At 45.8% G+C, this 22,196-nt stretch overlaps 2 protein-coding genes and 1 non-coding gene across 6 annotated transcripts in view; 1 reads left to right on the top strand and 2 right to left on the bottom strand.

Moving 5' to 3' along the window:
* Eif2ak4 (eukaryotic translation initiation factor 2 alpha kinase 4) overlaps nt 1-13,663 on the top strand; it is a 96,109-nt gene extending 82,446 nt beyond the window's left edge. For 2 of the 4 annotated variants that reach the window (XM_006979230.4, XM_015997907.3), the window contains 8 exons: nt 1,400-1,486; nt 4,830-4,942; nt 8,136-8,194; nt 8,727-8,824; nt 10,300-10,368; nt 11,097-11,141; nt 12,411-12,529; nt 13,415-13,663. In XM_006979230.4, coding sequence (XP_006979292.1) covers nt 1,400-1,486; nt 4,830-4,942; nt 8,136-8,194; nt 8,727-8,824; nt 10,300-10,368; nt 11,097-11,141; nt 12,411-12,529; nt 13,415-13,472 — 648 coding nt within the window. In that variant the 3' untranslated portion in view covers nt 13,473-13,663. Of the gene's footprint in view, nt 1-1,399; nt 1,487-4,829; nt 4,943-8,135; nt 8,195-8,726; nt 8,825-10,299; nt 10,369-11,096; nt 11,142-11,668; nt 11,880-12,410; nt 12,530-13,414 lie in introns of those variants that run through there. The other 2 variants (XR_013050657.1, XR_013050658.1) reach the window with 2 other exon arrangements.
* Trnaa-agc (transfer RNA alanine (anticodon AGC)) lies at nt 9,094-9,166 on the bottom strand. The gene has a single exon. It is a non-coding gene; the product is annotated as a tRNA-Ala (tRNA).
* Nucleotides 13,664-14,191: 528 nt separating the features above from the next.
* Nucleotides 14,192-18,198, bottom strand: Srp14 (signal recognition particle 14). Its single transcript, XM_076570341.1, has 5 exons — nt 18,053-18,198; nt 17,823-17,895; nt 17,253-17,365; nt 15,139-15,171; nt 14,192-14,704 (listed from the first exon to the last, which is right to left on the bottom strand). The coding sequence occupies exons 1-5, from the start codon at nt 18,074-18,076 to the stop codon at nt 14,615-14,617; spliced, it is 333 nt and encodes a 110-aa protein (XP_076426456.1). The 5' UTR covers nt 18,077-18,198; the 3' UTR covers nt 14,192-14,614.
* Nucleotides 18,199-22,196: the final 3,998 nt, after the last annotated feature.

The following is a 22,196-nucleotide window of genomic DNA, read 5'->3' on the forward strand; positions in this document are numbered from 1 at the left end:
TTACATCAGCTCCAGGCGTCCAACCCCTCCTGCCCTCCACAGGTCCCTATACACATGTAGGCATATACACACAGAGACACACACACATATGCATCAAAATATAAATACATTTAAAAAGAAAAAAAGACTGGATGTGCCTGCGAGTCTACACCGAGTCTGTCGGATGGAGTTTAACCTCCTGCGTTAGCTTCTGACTGCTGCTGTCACAGATGACCACAAGCCCGGGGGCTTAGCGGTTTTGTTTGCCTAAGTTCCTGGAAGTCAGCGGCCTGGGTTAGGCTGGATTGGCAGGGCTTGCCCCTCCTGAGGCCCAGGGATGGGTCTGTTCCTGCCTTTTCCTCCTGCATTGGCTCAGTCCCTTCCTCCCTGTAAACTCAGCAGTGTGGCGTCTTCTCCGAAGCTTCCTCTTCACTGAGGCTCTGTCTTGCTCTGTGATGACCCAGGGCAAGCATTGACAGGTTCCAGGGACTAGGATGTGCACATCTGCATGGGGCCATGGCTGGCTCACTGCAGAGGGCACTCTGGACTTGGTGTGTCTGGATTTCTGTAAGTCTTAAGACCTCCAGTGTGTAGACCTGGTCCCTGCTACGGGTATGGAGGTAAGGAAAGTGGTACCCCATAACACTGGCCTGCCCTTCAGAATTGGGGGTGGGAGCTTCAGATACCCGGTGTCTGCACTATCACAGACAGATTGTGGAGGGAGGGTACGTATAGATGCCACACTAATGGCACCCCCGGGCTCTGCAATGACCAGAACACAGACAGGCCAACTCTCTGGCCATCAGCTTTCTGCGGCTGCGCTGTGTGTTCATATAAAAACTGTTGTCAGGATGCCAACCATCAGTTTTTAATCACGTGACAGAAAGAGCATCAGTTTGCTTGTTTCATGGTAGAAAAGTATTCTGTTGTTTTGTTTCTGTTTTGTGAGACAGGATCTCACTGTGTAGCCCATCCTCTTAGCCTCCTCCAGCGACAGCCAGAACACCCAGTTTAATTCTGCTTTCTGCCTTTCACTGTTTCCTAATGCCTTGGCTTTCCTAAAAGGCTGTGTGTGTGTGTGTGTGTGTGTGTGTTTGTGTGTGTGTGTGTGTGTGTGTGTGTGTGTGTGTGTGTTACAGTTCTTGGCACCTTTTGTTAAGACTTGAAGCCATTGAAAATCTCTTCCTGTCACGACTACATTACTCGTTCGCTGTCCTTCAGAACAATCATGAGAGCAGAGAAAGCACATGAGATTTCCTTCCTGGAATTCTGTACCCCTCTCCCTAACATCCATATCCCCTCAAGTCAGCGTATTTAGTAACTCACTTTGGGATTACAATAGGAAGCAGTATTTCTTTGTCTTTAATGACCTGAAGGGACTCCAGGCACACATGTTCATTTGTCTCACTTTTTGTTTCAGTCTCAAGAAGAGTTACAGGAGTACTGCAGACATCATGAAATCACCTATGTGGCCCTGGTCTCTGATAAAGAAGGAAGCCATGTTAAGGTAACGATCGTAGGAGGACTGGAGATGTACCTCCGTGGCCGAGTACTCGCCCAGCATGGGTGAGACCCTTGATTCAGTCCCCAGTAAAACTGCACACACATGCGCCAGTGAGACCATGGAAATCAACCAGCGTTTTCCGCCAGCTGTGCCGCCTGTGAAGCATCTGGTGTGCTTGAGCATGCTGTCTCCTCCTCTGGCTCTGAACTCTACCATGACTGGTTGTCTTCCTGAAGAATGTAGGTAATATCTTAAGTCTGTGCACCGCACGTGTGTGGGCAGTACGCACAGAGGCTGGAAGAGGACATCAGATCCCCTAGGTGGTAATGAGCTGCTGCATGGAAATCAAACGCAGGTCCTCTACAAGAACAGCCTGTGTGCCGAGCCCCTGAGCCATCCCCCAGCCCTGGGCTCTTTTCTTAGGAGAGCTGTACCTGTCACCAGCATGTCTTCTGAGTCTTCCTAAACAATTTTACTTTGTTGTACCTAACAAAGTGTCCATAAACCTACCACCTCATGACCTTTTTTAAATACTGTTTTTAAAGGGAAAAAATTGACCTTTATATCCCTCATTCTCTTTATTTTCTCTCGTAATGCTATCAGGTTTTGATAGCAGAATCTTATAAATTGAATTGGACTTGTGTTTTCTGTAAGAGTTTGTATGCGATTACAATTAGAATTGCACCTCAAATGTGTGGTATGATCATATAAAACCACACGGGCCAGGCTGAAGAGGCAGCTCAGTGGGTAAAAGCACATAAGAATACTCTTCCAGAGGTCCTAGGTTCGATTCCCAGCACCCACACCAGGACTCAACCACCTGGAACTCCAGCTCCATGAGAATCTAATACCTCCCGCCTCTGCAGGCAATCTGCACTCACATGCACATACCTACACACACACATACACATAATTAAAAAAAAACAACAACAAGTAAACAAAGCCCACAGCGGCCTCCATTCATAGTGGTTGAGCTGGCTCCTTCAGGGTGAGCCAGGAACTGCATCTTTCCCATCATAGTTTCCTTTGCGACCACTCAGGTATTCCTTGGATATTTTTCCCACTGTCTCTAAGCTCTGGGGGGATGGTCCCGCTTTGGTTCCTGATATTAGTAATTTGTGTCTTCCCGCTTTCTTCATTTTAACATAGCATATTTAATTTCACAGATCATTTTACTGTTAAACTAACTTTACAAACGATGGATTTCAAAGAGGCATTTTCCTACATTCTTGCCATTGTACTTGGTTGTATTCGTGTCCTCCCACCTGGCTCCCCCCACCTCCCTACCCTCTTCTCTTTGGTCCCCCCCACCTCCCTACCCTCTTCTCTTTGGTCCCCCCACCTCCCTACCCTCTTCTCTTTGGTCCCCCCCTTCCTGCCTCCAAATAGTCTTTCCTCTTGCTTTCATGTCATTTGGACTCCATTACCTTTTCTCTTACCCCCTAAGATCTGTCTCTCTCATGTCTCCCCTTTCTAAAATGTGTGTGAGCCTGAGTGTGTACACACACACACACACACACATCTAGATTCCACATAAAAGAACACACACAGCATTTGTCTTTCTGTGTTTGGCTCATTTTGCTTAGCATCATAATTTCCAGTTGTATCCATTTTCTTACAAATGTCATGATTCCATTTCTATTACAGCTGAAAAAATGGCTTTGTGTGTTATGTACCACACTTCCTTTATCCATTCAACTACTGATGATGAAATGGAATCCCAGCTGGTTCCATTTCTTAGCTGTTTGTGCTTAGGGCAGTAATAAACATGGATGTGCAAATATAATTTTATGGGGGACATAAAACTTTTTTGCATGATTATGAGCTAGAAAATGCTAATCAGCATCCTGCAGAGAACAGTCTCAGCCTGGAAGGTGGTAGCAGGTAGTGGGGACATCTTCAAGTGCTGGTGGGGTTTCTGGACGCACAGACAGGCAGCCTATAGGTGTGTGCTAAAGGGCCTTAGAAATGAGGGCACAGCAAAGGTCACGGGGTATTTTCTAGTAGTAGGTTGTCTCAAAGATAGGGACACATCCTTAGAAAAGATTCTGATTCTACCCGGATGTGTGACTTTTCCCAGGGAGTTGTACAGAAGTACTCATATACCTCAGAGAGGACAGATAGACAAACTATTTCCCCTGAGTCCAGAGCAATGAGTTTACTGAGACTGCTTACAAAAGCACGGGTAGCTGAGAGGCCGCTGCATCGAGCCCCACCCAGCAGGGACAGCTCAGGACAGCGGCTTCTCCGGAGGCCCAGCCACGATCCACCTTTTGTGCACTCTGACAACCGGGAGCACGTGCAGCAGGGACAGAGTGCATGTGCTGGGTGAGGGGTGGAAATGGAAAGTGAAAATCTGATGACCCTCTCTGCACCCTTCTGAGACAATGCGAACAGGTCCACCCTGTGAGCATCTTGAGTAGGTATCAGCTGCTCTGACATGCCCAAGGACGAGTGCCACTATGCCCGAACAGTCTGTTTTGGATGAAGGCTACTTACTTCAGCAGGCGAGAATGGTCATAGCTAGACCAAGGAGTCTGGATGTGATTTAGCAGCCAGTGGGAAGCCAGTAAAATCTGGACAAAGGGTACATCAGAACTGAATTGGAAAATGTTTACTTGCAGGGATATTATTGGGCCGACTGAGGGAACTGAAAACAATGTGACAGCATCAGGCTAGCCCAGGCCACAGCTGGGCGCTGGCCGGAAGTGTGAATGGGAAAGAGCAGGCACTGTGAAAGTGGGGTGGTGGGGCTGATTTGTAAGGGGGGTTGGCTGGGTGTTCAGAGAGCAATGGAGGAATATGGGACCTGTCCATCATGGCTGTTTGTTTTCATTTTTTCAACTCTAACCATTCCTGAGCAGACCAATATATCTCAGCAACACCACTTAATGTTTGGAGCCATGTGGTTCATTACTGCTGCATCTCTGACCTTGACCTTGTTATAGTCTATGTTAAGATGCTGGAACACCCCACAGTTGTGGCATAAAAGCATCTCCAGAGCCTGTGAGTCGAGCGCTTACCACCAAGCCTAATGACCTAAGTTCCATCCCCAGGACTCACACAGTAAAAGGAGCCTCCCTCCACTCCTGCAAGTTGTGCTCTAACTTCCACACACACACCATGGCGTGCATGCACCCACATACATACACATATGCACACAAAATATATAACATTTCTTAAAGTGCTACTTTAAGAAAAAAATTGCTAAATGTCCTCCAGGACAGAACGACCCCCAATTAAGACCCACTGACTACAAACTGTTGGCCCAGTCCCCTCACTAGGGCACAAGGAACCACCCTTTTGGCTTCAGAAACCTCCATATAACTGTTCCATTCTTTTCCAGGTCAAGTCCTTTGAGAAGGAGAGGCAAACAGAGAAGCGTGTATTGGAATCGGATCTTGTGGATCATGTTATGCAGAAACTGAGGACCAAAGTCAGTGATGAAAGGAACATCAGGTAACTTAGAACAAATCCCAGAAGACTAACTGCACTTACCTGCATAGAACCTACATAAATTGAGTTTTAAAGCCAAATCTCGTGAGATACAGATGAATCAGGATTGACTTAAACCATTCTGTTGCTTCTGAATAATTCAATCGACATTTTAATTATGTCACTTGAACAAGACTCGTCACATATCGCTTTCAACATTTGTTTTTCTGTATGATGGTTCTTCTGGTCATAATGAAATTCCCAAGCCTGGGTAAGGAAAACAAAGTTGCTGGGTGGTGGTGGTATGCACCTTTAATCCCAGCAATCGGGAGGCAGAGATCTCTATGAGCTCAAAGCAGCCTGATCTACAGAGTGAGTTCCAGGACATCTAGGGCTACACAGAGAAACCCTGTCTCCAAAAAAAAAAAAAAAAAGGAAGGAAGGAAGGAAGGAAGGAAGGAAGGAAGGAAGGAAGGAAGGAAGGAAGGAAGGAAGGAAGGAAGGAAGAAAGAAAGAAAGAAAGAAAGAAAGAAAGAAAGAAAGAAAGAAAGAAAGAAAGAAAGAAAGAAAGAAAGAAAGAAAGAAAGAAAGAAAGAAAGGGAAAAAGGAAAAGAAAGTAATTTAGCTGACAATCTATGAAGCCAAAAGTCCCGGACTGGGTGGCCCCACCCCTCTCTTTCTCTTCTGGGGGAGGCTCCTTTGTCTCTGCCATAACATGGCAGAGAGGAGGAACAGTAAAGAGCCATAGACAGAAGAAAACAAACACTTCATAACAAACTGAATTTGTGAGTACTCAGTAGGACCATTGTTAATCTTGGCCAAGGCCATGCATCTCTGTCCTAATTATTATCTACTAGGCCCCCAGCTCTCAATATCTCTACTCTGGGGATCAAGCTGCCAGCATATGAACTTTTGGAAACACATTTAAATTATATCAAACCATTAGTATTATATTAATTAAAATACATTCTATTTATATATAAATTTTATATAAATATATAAAATAAAATAGTTTAATACAAAATATTATAAACTATTAAGTTATATCAAACCAGTAGTATTTTCACAATTTTTAGAAATCATTTTTTTTTCTTTTATTATTGATCTTTTTTTGGTTTTTTTTTTTTTTTAACAATTCCATTCAGTTCTACATACCAGCCATGGGTTCCCCTATTCTCCCCCCTCCCACTCCCTCCCCTTACCCCCAGCCCATCCCCCATTCCCACCTCCTCCACGGCAAATCCTCCCCCGAGGACTGCGATCAACCTGGCAGACTCAGTCCAGGCAGGTCCAGTCCCTTCCTCCCAGACTGAGCCAAGTGTCCCTGCATAAGCTCAGGTTTCAAACAGCCAACTCATGCAATGAGCACAGGACTTGGTCCCACTGCCTAGTTGCCTCCCAAACTGATCAAGCCAATCAACTGTCTCACCTATTCAGAGGGCCTGATCCAGCTGGGGGCCCCTCAGCCATTGGTTCATAGTTCATGTGTTTCCATTCCTTTGGCTATTTAAAAATCATTTTAAAAGGTCAAAATCTGTCTGCCTCTATCTCATTCAGTCTGTTTAATGAGTGACTCTTGGCAGTATTTTATCTATGCAAATCAAAAGATACATTAATAATAGGTCCTGGGGAAAGAGCTCATATGCACATGATCCAATCACCTAGATATTAATTTAGCAAAGTAAAATCATTAAAACTAAAAGTAATTGGGGAGCGGAGAGATAGCTCAGTGGTTAAGAGCACTTGTTCTTGTAGAGGGACCTGATTCAAGTCCCAGCACCCACATGTGACTCACAACTTTCCATAACTCCAGCCTATTCCAGGGTATCCAACACCCTCTTCTGACCTCCAAGGGCACCAGGCACACACATGGTGTACATATGTGTATGCAGGCAAAGACTCATACATATAAATACATCTAAACACCTCTTGTGGTGTGTGTGGGTCAGAACCTCTGTCAAGACACAAACGACACCACTGCTCAGACTCGGGGTGTCAGACCTTTGGTACCCTCACAATTACTTGAGGAGCTCCCAGAAATGTGTGGGTTATATTCATCAGTGTATTCTAGTTGAGGTGGGAATGATGGCATGGGTCCATGATTCCCACCATTTAGCAGACTGAGGCTGGAAGATCACAAGTTCAAGGCCAGTCTGGGCTGCCAAGTGAAATTAAGCCAGCCTGAACTTAGCAACACCCTAAAACCCCATCTCAAAAATTTCAAAATCCATTAGAAATTGACACTTAAACATTTTTTAAAAATACTTAATCATTTTAAATGAAGGTAATAACCCATGTCATGCTGACCTCAATAACATATTTTCATGGAAAACAACTTTTTTTGGTTTTTCGAGACAAGGTTTCTCTGTGTAGCCCTGGCTGTCTTAGAACTTCCTGTGTAGACCAGGCTGGTCTCTAACTTCCAGAGATCCACCTGCCTTTGCCTCCCAAGGGCTGGGATTAACAGTGTGCCCCGCTACCACCCGGCCAACTTTATTTTCAAAACAAAAACAAACAAACAAAAAAAAACACAATAATAATTACAGTTTGAAAAGTGGTGTTTTTATGTTCAAAAATCTCCGAGGTGTTGCATTTTGTTTATATCTCTGCAAAGCTTCAGTGGAAGGATGTCCATAAATAGGATAGATCATGTAATCCTACTTTCTTAAACCAAAACTATGCAATCTGTATACAGAAACTGTCTGGAAAACTGTACAGATGTTTAATTGTAATTACTTTTAGACATATCCTTGCAACTCATATACATTCTCGTATCAAAACAACAGATCCAAGTATTGTAATCCTGACATATGCCTGTATTCCCAACACTTAGAAGGTCAGGAGTTCAAGGTCAGATTGGGACTTGAATTTTTGTATTATGAGGGAGCCGAAAGAACACTCATTACATTTCACTAAAATAGCTGCCTATATGGAGCCTGGATTTCAGACCCAGCTGAATGAATCAGAATGTTTTCTTAGGCATTTGTTAACTTGAATCATGTCCTTCCTAATTTTTTTTTTTTTTTTTTTTTTTACTTGCTCATGACCAAAAGGATCACTAAGAGCATTTTCTGCTGTTTTGGTTTTTCCTCCAACTAATAACCAAGAGGACCACATTTTTACATTAGTAGGAAGGTGGCACGTGGTGAGGGCGCCCTCATCTGAGATGCTTTCTGCCTATTGACAGTTTCCTAATTGTGTGTTTGCTTGTTTTTAGAGACGCTTCTGATAATCTTGCTGCACAAGCTCTGAAGGGGTCGTTTTCTAGTGCTTCAGGTATAATCACTAATTGGAATCAGAGCGTTGAGAATGCTATGTTGTCTGCACTGAGCACTTAGGAACTAAGGCTGACGCCGTCTCACACTGAAAATAGCTTGTCAAGGAACGTGTCAACAGTGTTGTGTCCCAGGAGATGTGTCCCAGCGTCCTGGAAGCATGACTGCAGCCTGGGCTGGGACACCCTCCATTGAGTCTGCCTCACTGCTGCATCCATGCATGTGATTTACCCTTCATTTTACTCTGCTTACTGTATAGGAAACGTGGGTATTTTCCTCATAGAAGGGATTGAAGAAATGTATCTCAAGCAGATAGGGTGGCACATGCCTGTAATCTAGCACTCGGGAGACTGAGGCAAAAGGGTGCAGTCTGATATAACAAAACCCTGTCTCAAAGAGACAAAAGAAGGCCCAGGCAGGATCTGTCCCCAAGAATCATAACTGGATGTACACTAATGAACTGCTCTTTATGGTTGGCGTGTTCTAGAAACTGGGCCCAGATAAAGGCTGTAACTTGAAATTCTCTGCCTCAGGTCTGTTTGAAATCCACGGAACAACGGTAGTTCCCACCGTGAGTATTCTATCCCCAGAAAAGCTGTCGGCTAGCACCAGGAGGCGGCACGAGATTCAGGTACCTCACCTCCACCTTTCCTCGGCTTTTTGTTTTTCTTTTTTTGCTTTGTTTGCCTGCATGTATGTTGTGTACCACATGTATGCCTCATGCCCTTGGGGCCAGAAGAGAACATGAGATCCCCTGGAAATGAAGTTGCAGATGATTTTGAGTGGCTGTGTGGGTGCTAGGAATCGAACCTAGGTCCTCTTGGAAGAATAGCCAGTGCTCTTAACCACTGAGCCAAGCCACTTCTCCAGCCCTGTGCCCTTTTTTTTTTTTTTTTTTTTTTTGGAGCTGAGGATCGAACCCAGGGCCTTGCGCTTGCTAGGCAAACGCTCTACCACTGAGCTAAATCCCCAACCACATCCTTGGCTTTCTAATAAGAGCTATAGAGAAGAAAGCAACAGGAAAGAAATATAAGGATTTCTTCCCCTGGTGGCCTCTGAAGATGTCAGCAGAAGGTCTCTGGTGCTGTAATTCAGCCCATCTGTCCACAGAGATGTTAGTGTGTAGCAGCGGCTGTCAATAGATGGCCCGTGACAGCTGGAGCAGCTTGTTTCTCTTCTAAAGAAGAGCATTTTAGCCGCTCACAAGAGTGAGGTTTTCATTCTAAACCTGGTTTCGGTGTCTGCTGTATGCCTGTGCTGAGGCTGTGTGTGTGTGTGTGTGTGTGTGTGTGTGTGTGTGTGTGTGTGTGTGTGTGTGTGTGTGTGTGTGTGTCCTTAGACACATGTGCACTGTGCAGTTAAGGGAACTGAAGTGACAGAATGGCAGTTCAGTGTGTTGAATGTGAGTGATAAGAGTGGCCAGGAACATAATGGGAGAGGATGGTAAGCGCATCTGTGGGTTTTGTTGTTGCTGTTTGGGGTTTTTTGTTTTGGTTTTTTTTTTCCCCCTTTGGTTTTTCAGACAGGGTTTCTCTTTGTATCCTTGACTGTCCTGGAACTTGTTCTGTAGACTAGGCTGGCCTAGAACTCACAGAGATCCTCCTGCCTCTGCCTCCTGAGTGCTGGAATTAAAGGCATGTGCCACCACCACCCAGACAACTTTATTTTCAATAATAATAATAATAATTTGTTTGAAAAGTATTTTATGTTCAAAAGTCTTTGTGGTGTTACATTTTGTTTATATCTCTGCAAAGCTTTAATGGAAGCTGAAGTCCTAGAACTCACAGAGATCCACCTGCCTCTGCCTCCCCAGTGCTGGGATTAAAGCCATGTGCCACCACAGCACAGCTGTTAAGAACATCTGTAAACCAGTTGTAGTGGTGTGTACCTGTGATCTCAGCTACTTGGAAAGATCACAAGTGTGAGGCTAACCTGGCCAACATAACAAGTCCTAAAGCCAATCTCCCCCTCACTGTATATCAACTCCAACTCCCTCACTGTATATCAAACCCTTATGTTCTGTTGGGAGGCTTTGTTGCCTGCTGTTTTCTGGAGTGGGAAATAAGATGACTTGGTTTAACACTCTAAACTCCATTTTCTTACTAGGTACAGACCCGACTTCAGACTACCCTTGCCAATTTACATCAGAAAAGCAGTGAAATTGAAATTTTGGCTGTAAGTCACTTTCTTAACAATTTGAAGCTGGCGTCTGTCTGCATTGTCTAGTGTGGCCCCAGAATGCAGGGCTTTCTTTGCTATCGGCTGTATCTGGAGTCAGACCTGGCCATCCCTGATGGAGTGACAAGCAGCCTGAAGCCAGACAGAGCTGGGGGGAAAGAAGGTGGTTGGGGTGTTTCTCCTTTTTCTTCTTTCTTCAGGCCTTACTAAGCACATGTGGGGTCTGTACCTCTAGGGTATGGGTGTGAAATCTGGAGATCCGGCCTCAAGTGCTTCTTAGTGCTCAGTCCATTTGAAGTCTGCTCTAGGGGCTGGGAGGATGGTAAAGCTCTTGCCACACAAGCATGACGACTAGAGTTCAGATCCCTGAGCCCACATAAAGGCCTACGATGCTAGCCTCAGAAGGCAGGGACGGCATTCTCGCGGCAAGTTGGCTTGTAGACTAGGCACGTCAGCCAGCTCTGGACTTCACTGAGACTGTCTCAAAGACAAAGATGGAACAGCAGTTGAAAATAAGTCCAGTATCAATCTTGAGCCTTCATACACGCATGTGTGCCTACAACACATGCACATGCACGCACACACACACACACACACACACACACACACTCACAGCATTAACAGCTGCCCTATTCACATCATCCACACAATGACACATGGTCCCTAGTCTGTGTGTGCTGCTTAAGAGTTCTTGGTAAATGATACATGTTTCTGTGTGTTAACAGGTGGATCTACCCAAAGAAACAATCTTACAGTTTTTATCATTAGAGGTAAGCAATGGGAACTGATCTGCACTGTGACTTTCAGTCTTGTCAAAGGAAAACTGGAAAAGGTCTTAAATGTCCTTAGTAATTATGTCTGTCTGACAGCAGTGGGAATTTAGCAGTAACACTGGTCTTTTGTTAGTATGTGTCAGAGGCATTCCTGAATCAGAATCACACAACCACAAAGTATCAGAGCCAGGACTGGAGCTTAGAGGACTAGTATAATCTAGGTTCTTACCCATAGCACCATGTGTTGGTTTCCCAAGCAAACCTTCATCCCAGCTAGGGAGGCACAACTACACCGAAGATTCAGTTAGTCTGTTTATAGGTCTATACTTCTATACATTTTTTTCCAATTTTTAAAAATTTGAAGTTTCCCATTTGAAGTAAAAAAACCATAGCTATGAGTGATTTTATTTTTTTGTGAAACAAGATCTTACCAGGTAGCCTGTCCTAGTTAGTTTTCTGTAGTTGTGATAAAAACATCAACCAAAAACAATTGGGAATGAAAAGGTTTATCGTAACTCTTACAGGCTACAGTCCATTATTGAGGGAAGCCAAGACAGGAACTCCAGGGCAGGAAAGAACCATGAAGGAATGCTGCTGTTGGCTTGCTGGTGTAGCTCAGGCCACCTGCCCAGGGTAACCACTCACAGTGGACTAGGCCCTCCCACATAAATCAAGCAGATGCTCCAGGGGCCAATCTGCTGAGCCAGTTCTTCTACTGATGGTCCCTCTTTCCAGGTTAGTTTGTGTCATTAACAAAAATCAGCACATAACCCAAGTTGGCCTTGAAATGTAGTAATCCTCCTGCCTCAGGCTCCCAGGAGCAGAGATTACAGGCTACAGGTAATTTTTAGAACATTTCACATCAAATAACTTTTTTGTCTTTCCATACTGTTTAGTGACAGATTAAAAATAAAATAAGCTGTGCACTAAGAACTGGAAGCGGGAGGGTCCTCAGTTCAGGGCCAGACAGTGCCAGAGAGTCAGCCTGTCTCATCATTCCCTGTTGATCATACAAATAATAAGCACACACCACTCTGGCAGTTTGCTGACTTGTAATCCAGTCCAGTGAGTAGGCATTAAAGGCAACAATCTCCACCTAAAACAGAGTTAAATATCCAGGAAAAGCAACCTAAAGTCACATTAGCACACCTGTGGCAAGGTTAAGACGCCTTTACACCTGTGGTCTTCAAGAAAATCAATGCTTCAAAGGAAGAACCCACTCTTCTGACCCTGCTGCTCTGCTCTGTCATCTCTCGTCTCTCCTAGTGGGATGCTGATGAACAGGCATTTAACACAACTGTGAAGCAGCTGCTGTCACGCCTGCCAAAGCAGAGGTACCTCAAACTCGTCTGCGATGAGATTTATAACATCAAAGTTGAAAAGAAGTAAGTGACAGCAGGTTTCATGTGGTTAAAAGCAGGGACGGGTCCGAGTGCCGTGTTTGTCTTTTGAGGTTTGACAGTTCAGAAATGTGATTGACAGCCAGTAAGTCCTACTCAGATCTTGAATCACAGTGAAAATCTTGTCCATAACAAAACACTGTGGGCCTGAGTGTAGCTGTCCCAATTAAGGTCCATCCAGGCACCTCACTTCTTGTGGGGGGAGAGGAAATGGGTGTGGCATGTGGCGACCTGAGGTTCATGTCACTCTCCTCGATCACTCTCCCCCCCTTTTCTTTTTGAGGTAGGGTCTCTCTGAACCTGAAGCTCAGTGGATTAGCTAGGCTGACTGGCATCAAGGAGCTTAGGGACCCACCTGTCTCCACCATTCTGGCCAGCTTGTAATGGTGGTTCTAGGGGTCCACACTCAGTGCTTGTTTGACGTGCCCTTTACCAACTGGGCCATCTCCCAAGCCCCAGAAACTGTGTAAAGAAGGAAGCCAGGGGTGGTGGCGCACACCTATAATCCTAGCACTAAGGTCATCCTTTACCTTAAAGGCAAAATTGAAGCCAGTCTGGCTTACACGAGGCTCTATCACAAAAAAGCAAAATGACATTTAAAAAAAAAAAAGTGACGGCCTTTGCTGTGTATGTAAAAATGCCAGTCATTCATGTTCTCATGTAACTTGAAGGTGTCAGGGAAGCTGGGAGTGAATGGCTGTCTTCTGCATCAGACCTTGAACTGCAAACTGTCAGTCACAGCTCCAGGAAAGCTTGGGCACTCTTTCCAGTCATCAGTCTCCCATCACACTCAGCTAGTGTTTTCAAAGTATCAGTGCTCTACCCACTGGTGGAGTCTGCCATCAGTCTGTCTGTCCCGTTCCTTTGCAGGGTGTCGGTGTTGTTCCTGTACAGCTACAGAGATGACTACTACAGAATCCTGTTTTGACCTTGAAGAACTGTTGCTGCACTGTTCAAATGGACAGGGGCGTATACTGGAATAATGGAATGTTGTACATTCAATTTATTTTAACTTAAAATTCTAATAAGCTGTCCTACAAAGTTGAGCTTTGTCGGTTTTTCATGTATATTATAAATTTATCTTTTTGGATATAATAAATGCTTTCATATATAAATATATATATTCTGCTTTCCACTTGCAATTCTGCCAACACTAGAGATTATGTGGAGCTGGAGAAGATCAGCCTTTGTCTTCCCTTGCTCCTAAACACTAAGCACATGAAAATGCCCTAGCATTTTCCAAGTGAATAAAAAGGCAGAGAGACCCAAAATCATCCCTTGTGATCTGTTTTGCCTCTTTAGTTGGGGGTAAGAGTACCGAACAGGGTCTCACTATGCAGCCCAGGCTGGCCTCAAACTCAGCCTGCCTCCAGACCATTGAGATTACAGACTTGTGCCACCACACCAGGCAGAATCTTGATTCTTGATTCTCTAATATTTATTCTGTTGTCTTAAGTGAACTCCTGTTCGGTATGAGAACTCAGACTTGCTGAAAGAATCTTAAGATTAGACAACAAGGTCCAGGGAGATGGCTCAGTGGTAAAGGTGCTTGCTGCCAAGTCCAACAACCGTGAGTTCAATCCCAGGATCCATGCGGTAGGAGAGAATCAATCACACAAGTTGATTATATGTGCACACACGTAAAAATAATGTAATTAATTTTTTTAAATTATACAACCCATCCATAGGATAACATGACTTTTAATAAAACTGTCAGATTTCTATTACAGTATTCTCAAAGACAAGGCAAAAAACAAACCACTGAGTAACTGTATCGTTCTAGAGTTAGTAATTACTGTCAGAAACAGGGTAGGCAAAGAAACAGCTAGCGTGGGTGGACTTAATGACATACAGCTCTTGAAAGATGACTAGACGCTTTAAGACTGGAATCAAAGACTATGCAGCCATACAGGGAAGATCTAAGACAAACGGGCTTCTGACCACAACTACCCAATGATCAGCCAACCCTTCTCTCTTGAACGACCCTTCCATGAAAACAGTTACATCAGAGGGCGCCAAAAGCAGCAAACACAGGAAACCGCCCTCCAGCTGTTGCCAATGGCGAGGCTGTCACTGTGCAGGCTTGGTCTTCTTACTCTTGTTCTTCTTGTCCCTCTTCTTCAGCCCATCCATGTTGGCTCTCAGGAGGTTTGAATAGGCCTGGAAGCCACAACATGGACTTAGCAGGAAAAGGTACAAATAGGGAAGCAGCTGACTTTCCCACAGTGCACTGAAGAGTAACGGGCACCAGGAAGCCTACTCGGGCATCATGGGACACCTGCATTGGGAACTGGTATGCCACAGAAAGCTTTTACCCCTTCAGCAGCTAGCAGCTCCTGAGACACTCCTCACAGGGAGCTGCAGGCTTTGCACTCTTTCTAAGCAAAAAAGGAAAACTTCATGCAACTTCCTATTCAACAATGTTATAGAGTGTAGCTGAAGTTTAAGACAAAACTGGCCTTAAAAACTGAAGGGAAGAGAACACTGCTGGATAACAGAAAATAAAGCACCACAAGGCAAGCAGTGACAGTCCCACCCTGGCCAGGGCCCACCCTCTTGAGGAGGAATGGAGAACACAAGGAAGTGGAACTTACCATCTGAAACTTATTCACTTCTTTGGAACTCACCTGGAAAGACAAAAGACCACCTCTTAGACATAGACACCCTTTTGACTCAGACAGGACCTCAGAATGCTTCATCAAAACACCACCTAGGCCAGGTTCAGTGGGACACCTGCCTTCTGATCTCAGCACTCGGAGACAGATCTCTGAGTTCCAGACCAGCCTGGTCTACAGAGCAAGTTACAGGGCTGCAGAGAGACCCTGCCAACAAGCAAAGTAGCTCTGTGCCGCCTTACACATGAGAGCTGCACCAGGATGGGAAGGCACCAAACCTATTCACCCTTAAAAATCCCTCAGACAAGCCCACTCTGGTAATCCCAATCCCAGCAATTGTGAGGCAGAGATGGCAGACAGCCTTTAAATTTAAGGTGGGGGGAAAAAAAAAAAAACTTATCCAGATGCCCCTGAATTTTTCCTTGGATCTTAAGAGAATTTTTTATGCAAAATACATTAAACCAACTCCCTCAGCTGAGCATGCTGGCAGTGGCTTGGAGTCCCAGCACTCAGGAGGCTTGGGCTGGAGGATAATGAGTAGCCAGTCTGGGCTAGATAAGCAAGAACCTGTCTTAAAACTTTGTTTTCCATTATTTCAGACTGATATAGACACAATTCAAGCTGCCACAAAAGAAATAATACCTAGGAAGAATCCTCAGGTTCATATCAGTGACAGCCACATGAACTTGCTTTACTTTAAAGTCTTCTCAAAGCCGGGCGGTGGTGGCACATGCCTTTAATCCCAGCACTCGGGAGGCAGAGCCAGGCGGATCTCTGTGAGTTCGAGGCCAGCCTGGTCTACAGAGTGAGTTCCAGGACAGGTACCAAAACTACACAGAGAAACCCTGTCTCAAAAAAAAAAAAAAAAAGGTCTTCTCAAGATAACTCATAAAGGAAGACATCAGTTATTGTTGGCAGTTTCATGAGTATCCTCAACTAATGTGATCACAGACAGTCTGTAGAATTAAGTAGTATTCACTTTGAATCAGGGAATCTTTGTTTTGCCATATTCAACCTCTCATAGAAAGACCACAGTTCTGGACTAGAATTCCAAATACCAAGCCTAACCTGTGGTTACATGTTTGCTAAGTGGACCACAAAAACAAGGGGAAATCAGCTTAAAAATAATCACCGAGCTGGGCAGTGGTGGCGCACGCCTTTTATCCCAGCACTCAGGAGACAGAGGCAGGCGGATAAGTCATCTAACACCCAGAAATGATTTACTGAAGGCCCAGCACAGAAAAGAAATACGTCAATCATTCTTCATAGCAACTACTGGGAGAATGGACCCATATACTCATTTTACTCCCATAGAAATTTTAGCAGAACAAGCATTTGGCCTCTATTTTGTTTTAAAAGTTTATTATGAGATGGGCAGTGGTGGCACACGCCTTTAATCCCAGCACTCTGTGAGTTCGAGGCCAGCCTGGTCTATAGAGTAAGTTTAGGAAAGGTGCAAAGCTACACAGAGAAACCCTGTCTGGGGGAAAAAAAACAAAACAAAAAACGTTTATTATGAATAGTAATTGGGAAGGTGGTGCACCCTTGTGATCCCACCACTTTGGAGACAACAGAGTTGGAAGTTCAAGGCCATGCTAGGTTACATAATGAACCTGAATTACACAAGACCTCATCTGAAACAACCCCCTCCACCCAAAAAAAAAGTGGGTCCTGATCCCAAAACAGCCTGGGCGTGACAGGCCAAAAATGAAAGGGAGGAGGAGCCTAATTCAGACACGCCCCTCATCGGTTAATGTCGTTTTAAGATACAGTTCAGGGCGCCGGTGGTGAGGCTCGGTAACAGGGTGATGACTTGGCATCAATCTGTAGCCCCACAAAATCATCACTGTACCCATCTCAGCTGATAACATGCACCTGTGACCCAGACACAGGCTGAAGCTCCTGCTGTGATCTTCCTAGATCACAGGTTCAAAGTCAGCCTGAACTACACAGCAAGACCCTGTATTTTTAAAACAATTCAGCTTACCAGCTGGCCATGGGACAGGCCATGCACCTGTACCTCGACTACTTGGAAGAAGATTAAGTTCACGGCCAGACAGACTTAAAACAAAGCAGAAAAGACTCCAGCTCACCACAGTGCTGATCTTCCTTTTCCCATCCGTGGCTCTCAACAGACACTTGTTTTCTGCGGGCTCGAGACCCTCCACGGAACTCTTCCGTGGAGTAGGTTTGGTGCGACCATCATCTGCGTAAAATAATAATAATAATAATAATAATAATAATAATAATAATACATCCTAGTGAACACCACCACAGGCGTTGCTGCTGGGTCCAAAGTGGAAAACGCAGAGACGGGCTACAGGGGTGACCCAATCCACCATCACTGCTCTCAGCTCCCCCCCACTCGCCGTCACTAAGGCGGGGGCCACGGCTGGACAGTGCGACCCCAAGGCATCCTCGATCTCACTAAGGAGCGCGGCCTGGGCCGCCTGGCAGGCACGTGGGCGTCTGACACGCTCGCTCGTGGCCCCCCTGTCACGGTGAGCGGGCGCCGCACCAGGCACACCTCCGAGCACCGCCGCGCCCCGGAGCCCCAGCGGCGGCCCCGGAGCCCCAGCGGTGGCCCGTGCTCCCCGACAGCAGCCGGCCCCCGGGCTGCCCGCCCCCAGCCCTCCTCCCGCGCGGCCCCGGCGGCTGCTTACACTTCTTCAGGGTGATGAACACGCTGCCCGACGACCGGCACTTCTGGAAGAGCCTGGTCAGCTCCGTCAGGAACTGCAACACAACACGCCCGGTGAGGCGGCCGCCTCCAGCCCCCCCGCCCCGCCCCGCCGCCCCACGGCCCCGGCCCGCCCGCCCGCAAAGGGGGGGAAAGCGCGACCCGAGCCGACCCCACGGGCTTGAGTCCCCGGCCCTCCGGGCGGCCGAATACCTGCTCGCTCTCCAGCAACACCATCCCGGTCTCCGCGGTGTCAACTCCGTCAGCAGAAGCCGGCCCAAGCCGTTACGGCCGGAAGTCTCGCCTGCGGTGGGCGGGGCTTCCGCTCCCAGTTGCCCTTCTTCCGCCAATCCCTGCCCCTCTCCCTCTCCCTTGGGCATGCGCCCTCGGACACCACTCCTCCCCCGCCCCCTCCCCCCCACACACACCCCTTCAGCCTGTCCAGGATGAGGAATGACACTTTGGGAACTTGGACCGTCACGCCTTGCTTCACCTCCAGGCCGGGGCGTGGGAGGGAATGAGAGCAAAAGAAAGACTTGATAGAAACATTCAAGTGACCCGAGAGTCCATTGCCTCCGTTTTCTTGTTTTTAACGTGAGGATGACCGTGACCCCTTTCACAATCTGGCTGTGAAGAGCAGATGAATTTATATGGAAATAGAGAATCTTGTCTGGTACATACAAGTGCTAGCTAAGCTTTAACCATTTGTCTCAGCCACTGTTCCATTGCTGCGAAGAGACGCCACGACCAAGGTAACTCTTAGAAAAGAAAGCATCTAACGGGAAGCCTGCTTACAGTTTCAGAGGTTAGTCGGTTATCACCACGACAGCGACCATGGCTGCACGCAGGCAGACATGGTACAGAAGTAGCTGAGAGTTCTACATCCTGATGCTTAGGCAACAGAGAGGCTCTGCCTGGCATGAGCTTTTGAAACCTCAAAGCCCAACCCCAGTGACACACTTCCTCCAGCAAGGCCACACCTCTTAACCCTTCTAATCCTTTCAAATAGCGTCACTCCCTAGTGACTAAACACTCACATACATGAGCCTATGGGGGCCCTTCTTATTTCCACCACATCATTGCTCTTTCCATTGCCATTCTCAAAGAATACATTTTATTTATGCAGTCCTAGATCCCCAGGCCTTGTGTATGCTAGGCAAATAAAGACTTTACCAGTGAGCTACATCCCCATCCTAAGTCAAATAGTAAAGGTGAACTCCTCTAAGCAGGCTGGGTGGCCCTAAAGTCCAACCCCAAGTTCTAACAAAAGTGACTAAAGTCCGGTCCAATTCCACCTCCAGATTTAGTTAGGAGGCCAGGGTTCTAGACCCTGCTCTGGTGAAAGCCAACGTGAACCCTGGGCCTTTGTAAGAGCAAGTATTCAATCTTGCAATGGGCTTTTAGTGAGTGCTTGTTAGCCTGTACTAGGTACTTGTAGGGTCTGGAGATACAACAGTGTGCGAGACACACTAAAGTTCTGGTTTCCTTGAACTTGGGATTACAGGTAGGGAGGAAATAACCAAACAAGTGAGTGGCTGAGTTTCAGATAACGAACACTGTAGAGACCACTAAGAAGGGTTATGGGGGCAGTGACGGGAACCTCTTCAAATGGTGGTCAGGGAAGCCTCCCCTGAAGAGGATGACTGTGAGCTGAAGGATAAAGGGACCAGACATCCAAGATTCCAGAGACAGTGTTTCAGGCCAAATGAATGTCTAGAGCAAAGATCCCAAAGTGGAAAGCATCTGCTCTGTCAAGAAGGTCAGGTGGGGGGGGGGCATCTTTACAATGAATATATAAAATATATATGATTTTGTGATTTTTGAAGTTACATCATTCAAAGTATATAATTTACAAAATTTAAAAATTTTAAATATTTAAAAATAAGTTTGTGATAGGTGGTGGTGGCGCATGCCTTTAATCCCAGCATTCCAGAGGCAGAGACAGATGGATCTCTGTGAGTTCGAGGCCAGCCTGATCTACAGAGTGAGTTCCAGAACAGCCAAAGCTACACAGAGAAACCCTGTCTCAGAAACAAAACAAAACAAAAACAAAAATAAACAGAAATTTTACAAAGTGACCTGCTTTGCTTAGAAATTTCTACTGTAAATGAAATTGTAAGGTGGTTTTATGGGTTACATTGTTTACATTTAAGAATAAAAGAGGCCAAAGGCATCCTGACCCTAAGACAGCAGAGTTCTTGTTTGCGGTATCTTTAGAAAGAGCACTGTCTCTTGTGCCAGCAGTGTTGATCTCATCAGTGGTGTGGAAGTTTCTTGGCCCCAGGGAAAGGTGCTTTTTCCTCTTCTCAGCTCCTCCCAGTTTTTTTTTTTTCTTCCTATCCTATTCAGAGGGAGAGGAAACCCCGTGGAAAGAGGAATGGAGGAGAACAGAGAAGAAGCCAGCGGCCAGACCATGCAGGGCCCATAACTAGTACATTTGGATTCTGTTCCTGATCTAAAGAGAAGAGGTCGGGTGGCTCAACGGTGGAGTATTTGCCCAGCATGCATGAGTATCTGGATTCAACATTCTTTAAACATTTAAACAGAAAGAGAAGGCTCTTGATGAGAAAGGTTTAAGCAGGATGTAACAACGGCGCAGGCTTTCTTGGACTGCCAGCCCCCAAATCATGACCCGGAGACTTACTAGTTATAGATGCTTGGCCTTAATTCAGGCTTGTCCCACTAACTCTTATAACTTATTTTAACCTGTTTCTCTTCATCTACATTTTACCTTTCTTTCATTCTGTATGTCCTACTTTCCTGCTTCCTCCGTGTCTGTCTGGCTGGCTGGCAGCTGCCTGGCTGGCTGGCCCGTGGCATCTCCCTCTCTTTCTCCTTCATTCTCTCCAGCCTAGATTCCTCCTCCTACTTATTCTCTCTGCCCACCAGCCCTGCCTATCCCTCCTCTGCCTAGCTATTGGCCATTAAGCTTTTTATTAGACCAATCAGATGCTTTAGGCAGGAAAGGTGAAACAGCAGCATATCTTTACACAGGTAAACAATAATTCTGCAACACAAGCAAATACAACACATCTTTACATAGTTAAACAAATATTCTATTCCACAACATAACAAGTCTTTCTCTGTCCACCAGCCAGCTCCCAAAATAACAACATGGAGACTTATTATGAAAGCTCAGCCTATAGCTTAGGCTTGTTCCTAACTAGTTCTTATAACTTAAATTAACCCATTTATATCAATCTACTTTCTACCGCATGGCATTATCTCTCTTCCATCTTGCACCTCCTGTTTCCTCTCTGTGTCTCCTGGCATCACCCTTGCACACTAGATTCCTCTCTCTCTACCTGGAAGTCCCACCTATATCTCCTGCCTAGCTGTTGGTGTTTAGCTATTTATTAGACTAATCACAGCAATACACCTTCACATAGTGTACAAATATCCCACAACAGCAGGACAATGACAATCTTATTTATATTTGGAAGATTCCCCCATCTGTGGTGTGGAGGAGAATGCACTACAAAGGAAGAAGGCAGAATTGAGTTTGGTGGTAAATGTCTATGATCCCAGGGCTAGGGAGACTAAGGCAGGAAGGTGGGTGTAAATTCGAGGCCAGCCTGGGCTCCTGAATGAGTTCTAGGACAGCTACATGGGGAAATCTGTCTCAGAAAAAAAAAAAAGGTCTGGATATGATGACACATGCCTTTAATGCCAGCATGTGGGAGGCAAAGGCAGGCAGATGTTTGTGAACTGGATGCCAGCCACGTCTATGCAGCAAGTTGGACTAGCCAGGGCTACATAGTGAGACCCAGTCAAAAAATAGGTGGTGGGGTTTACAATGTGAGAGCTCAAGTTCTGTTTTAGTTTAAATGACTGTGCTTAAGAGATCTAGAAAACAAAAAGGCCTCTAACCTGTCAGCCCCACTGGCCCCAGGACAGATAGCTTCCTGGAATGCTGGGGGCTGTTGTTCATATAAGATAACACACCACATGTTTTCACTTCAGCAAACAAGATTGGTTGTCCCAACTGCACAGGATGCACTTGATCACATGTAGAGGTGTGGTGATATATCGTGTACCCTAAACGTGGTGATATATTGTATACCCTAATAAACTTATCTGGGGATCAGAGGACAGAGCCAGCCACTAGATTAGACATAGAGGCCAGACAGTGGTGGCACACACCCCTAATCCTATCACTTGGGAGGCAGAGATCCATCTGGATTTCTGTGAGCTCAAAGCCACACTGGTAATAGAGTTAGGCAGTGGTGGCACACGCCTTTAATCCCAGCACTTGAGATCTCATGCCTTTGTTTGGAAAACACACGTCTTTAATCCCAGGAAGTGACATGGCTGGGTGGAGAATGGTATATAAGGCTTGAGGAGACAGGAACTAAGC

The sequence above is a fragment of the Peromyscus maniculatus genome, chromosome 4 (assembly GCF_049852395.1).
Source record: "Peromyscus maniculatus bairdii isolate BWxNUB_F1_BW_parent chromosome 4, HU_Pman_BW_mat_3.1, whole genome shotgun sequence".
Lineage (NCBI taxonomy): Eukaryota > Metazoa > Chordata > Mammalia > Rodentia > Cricetidae > Peromyscus > Peromyscus maniculatus.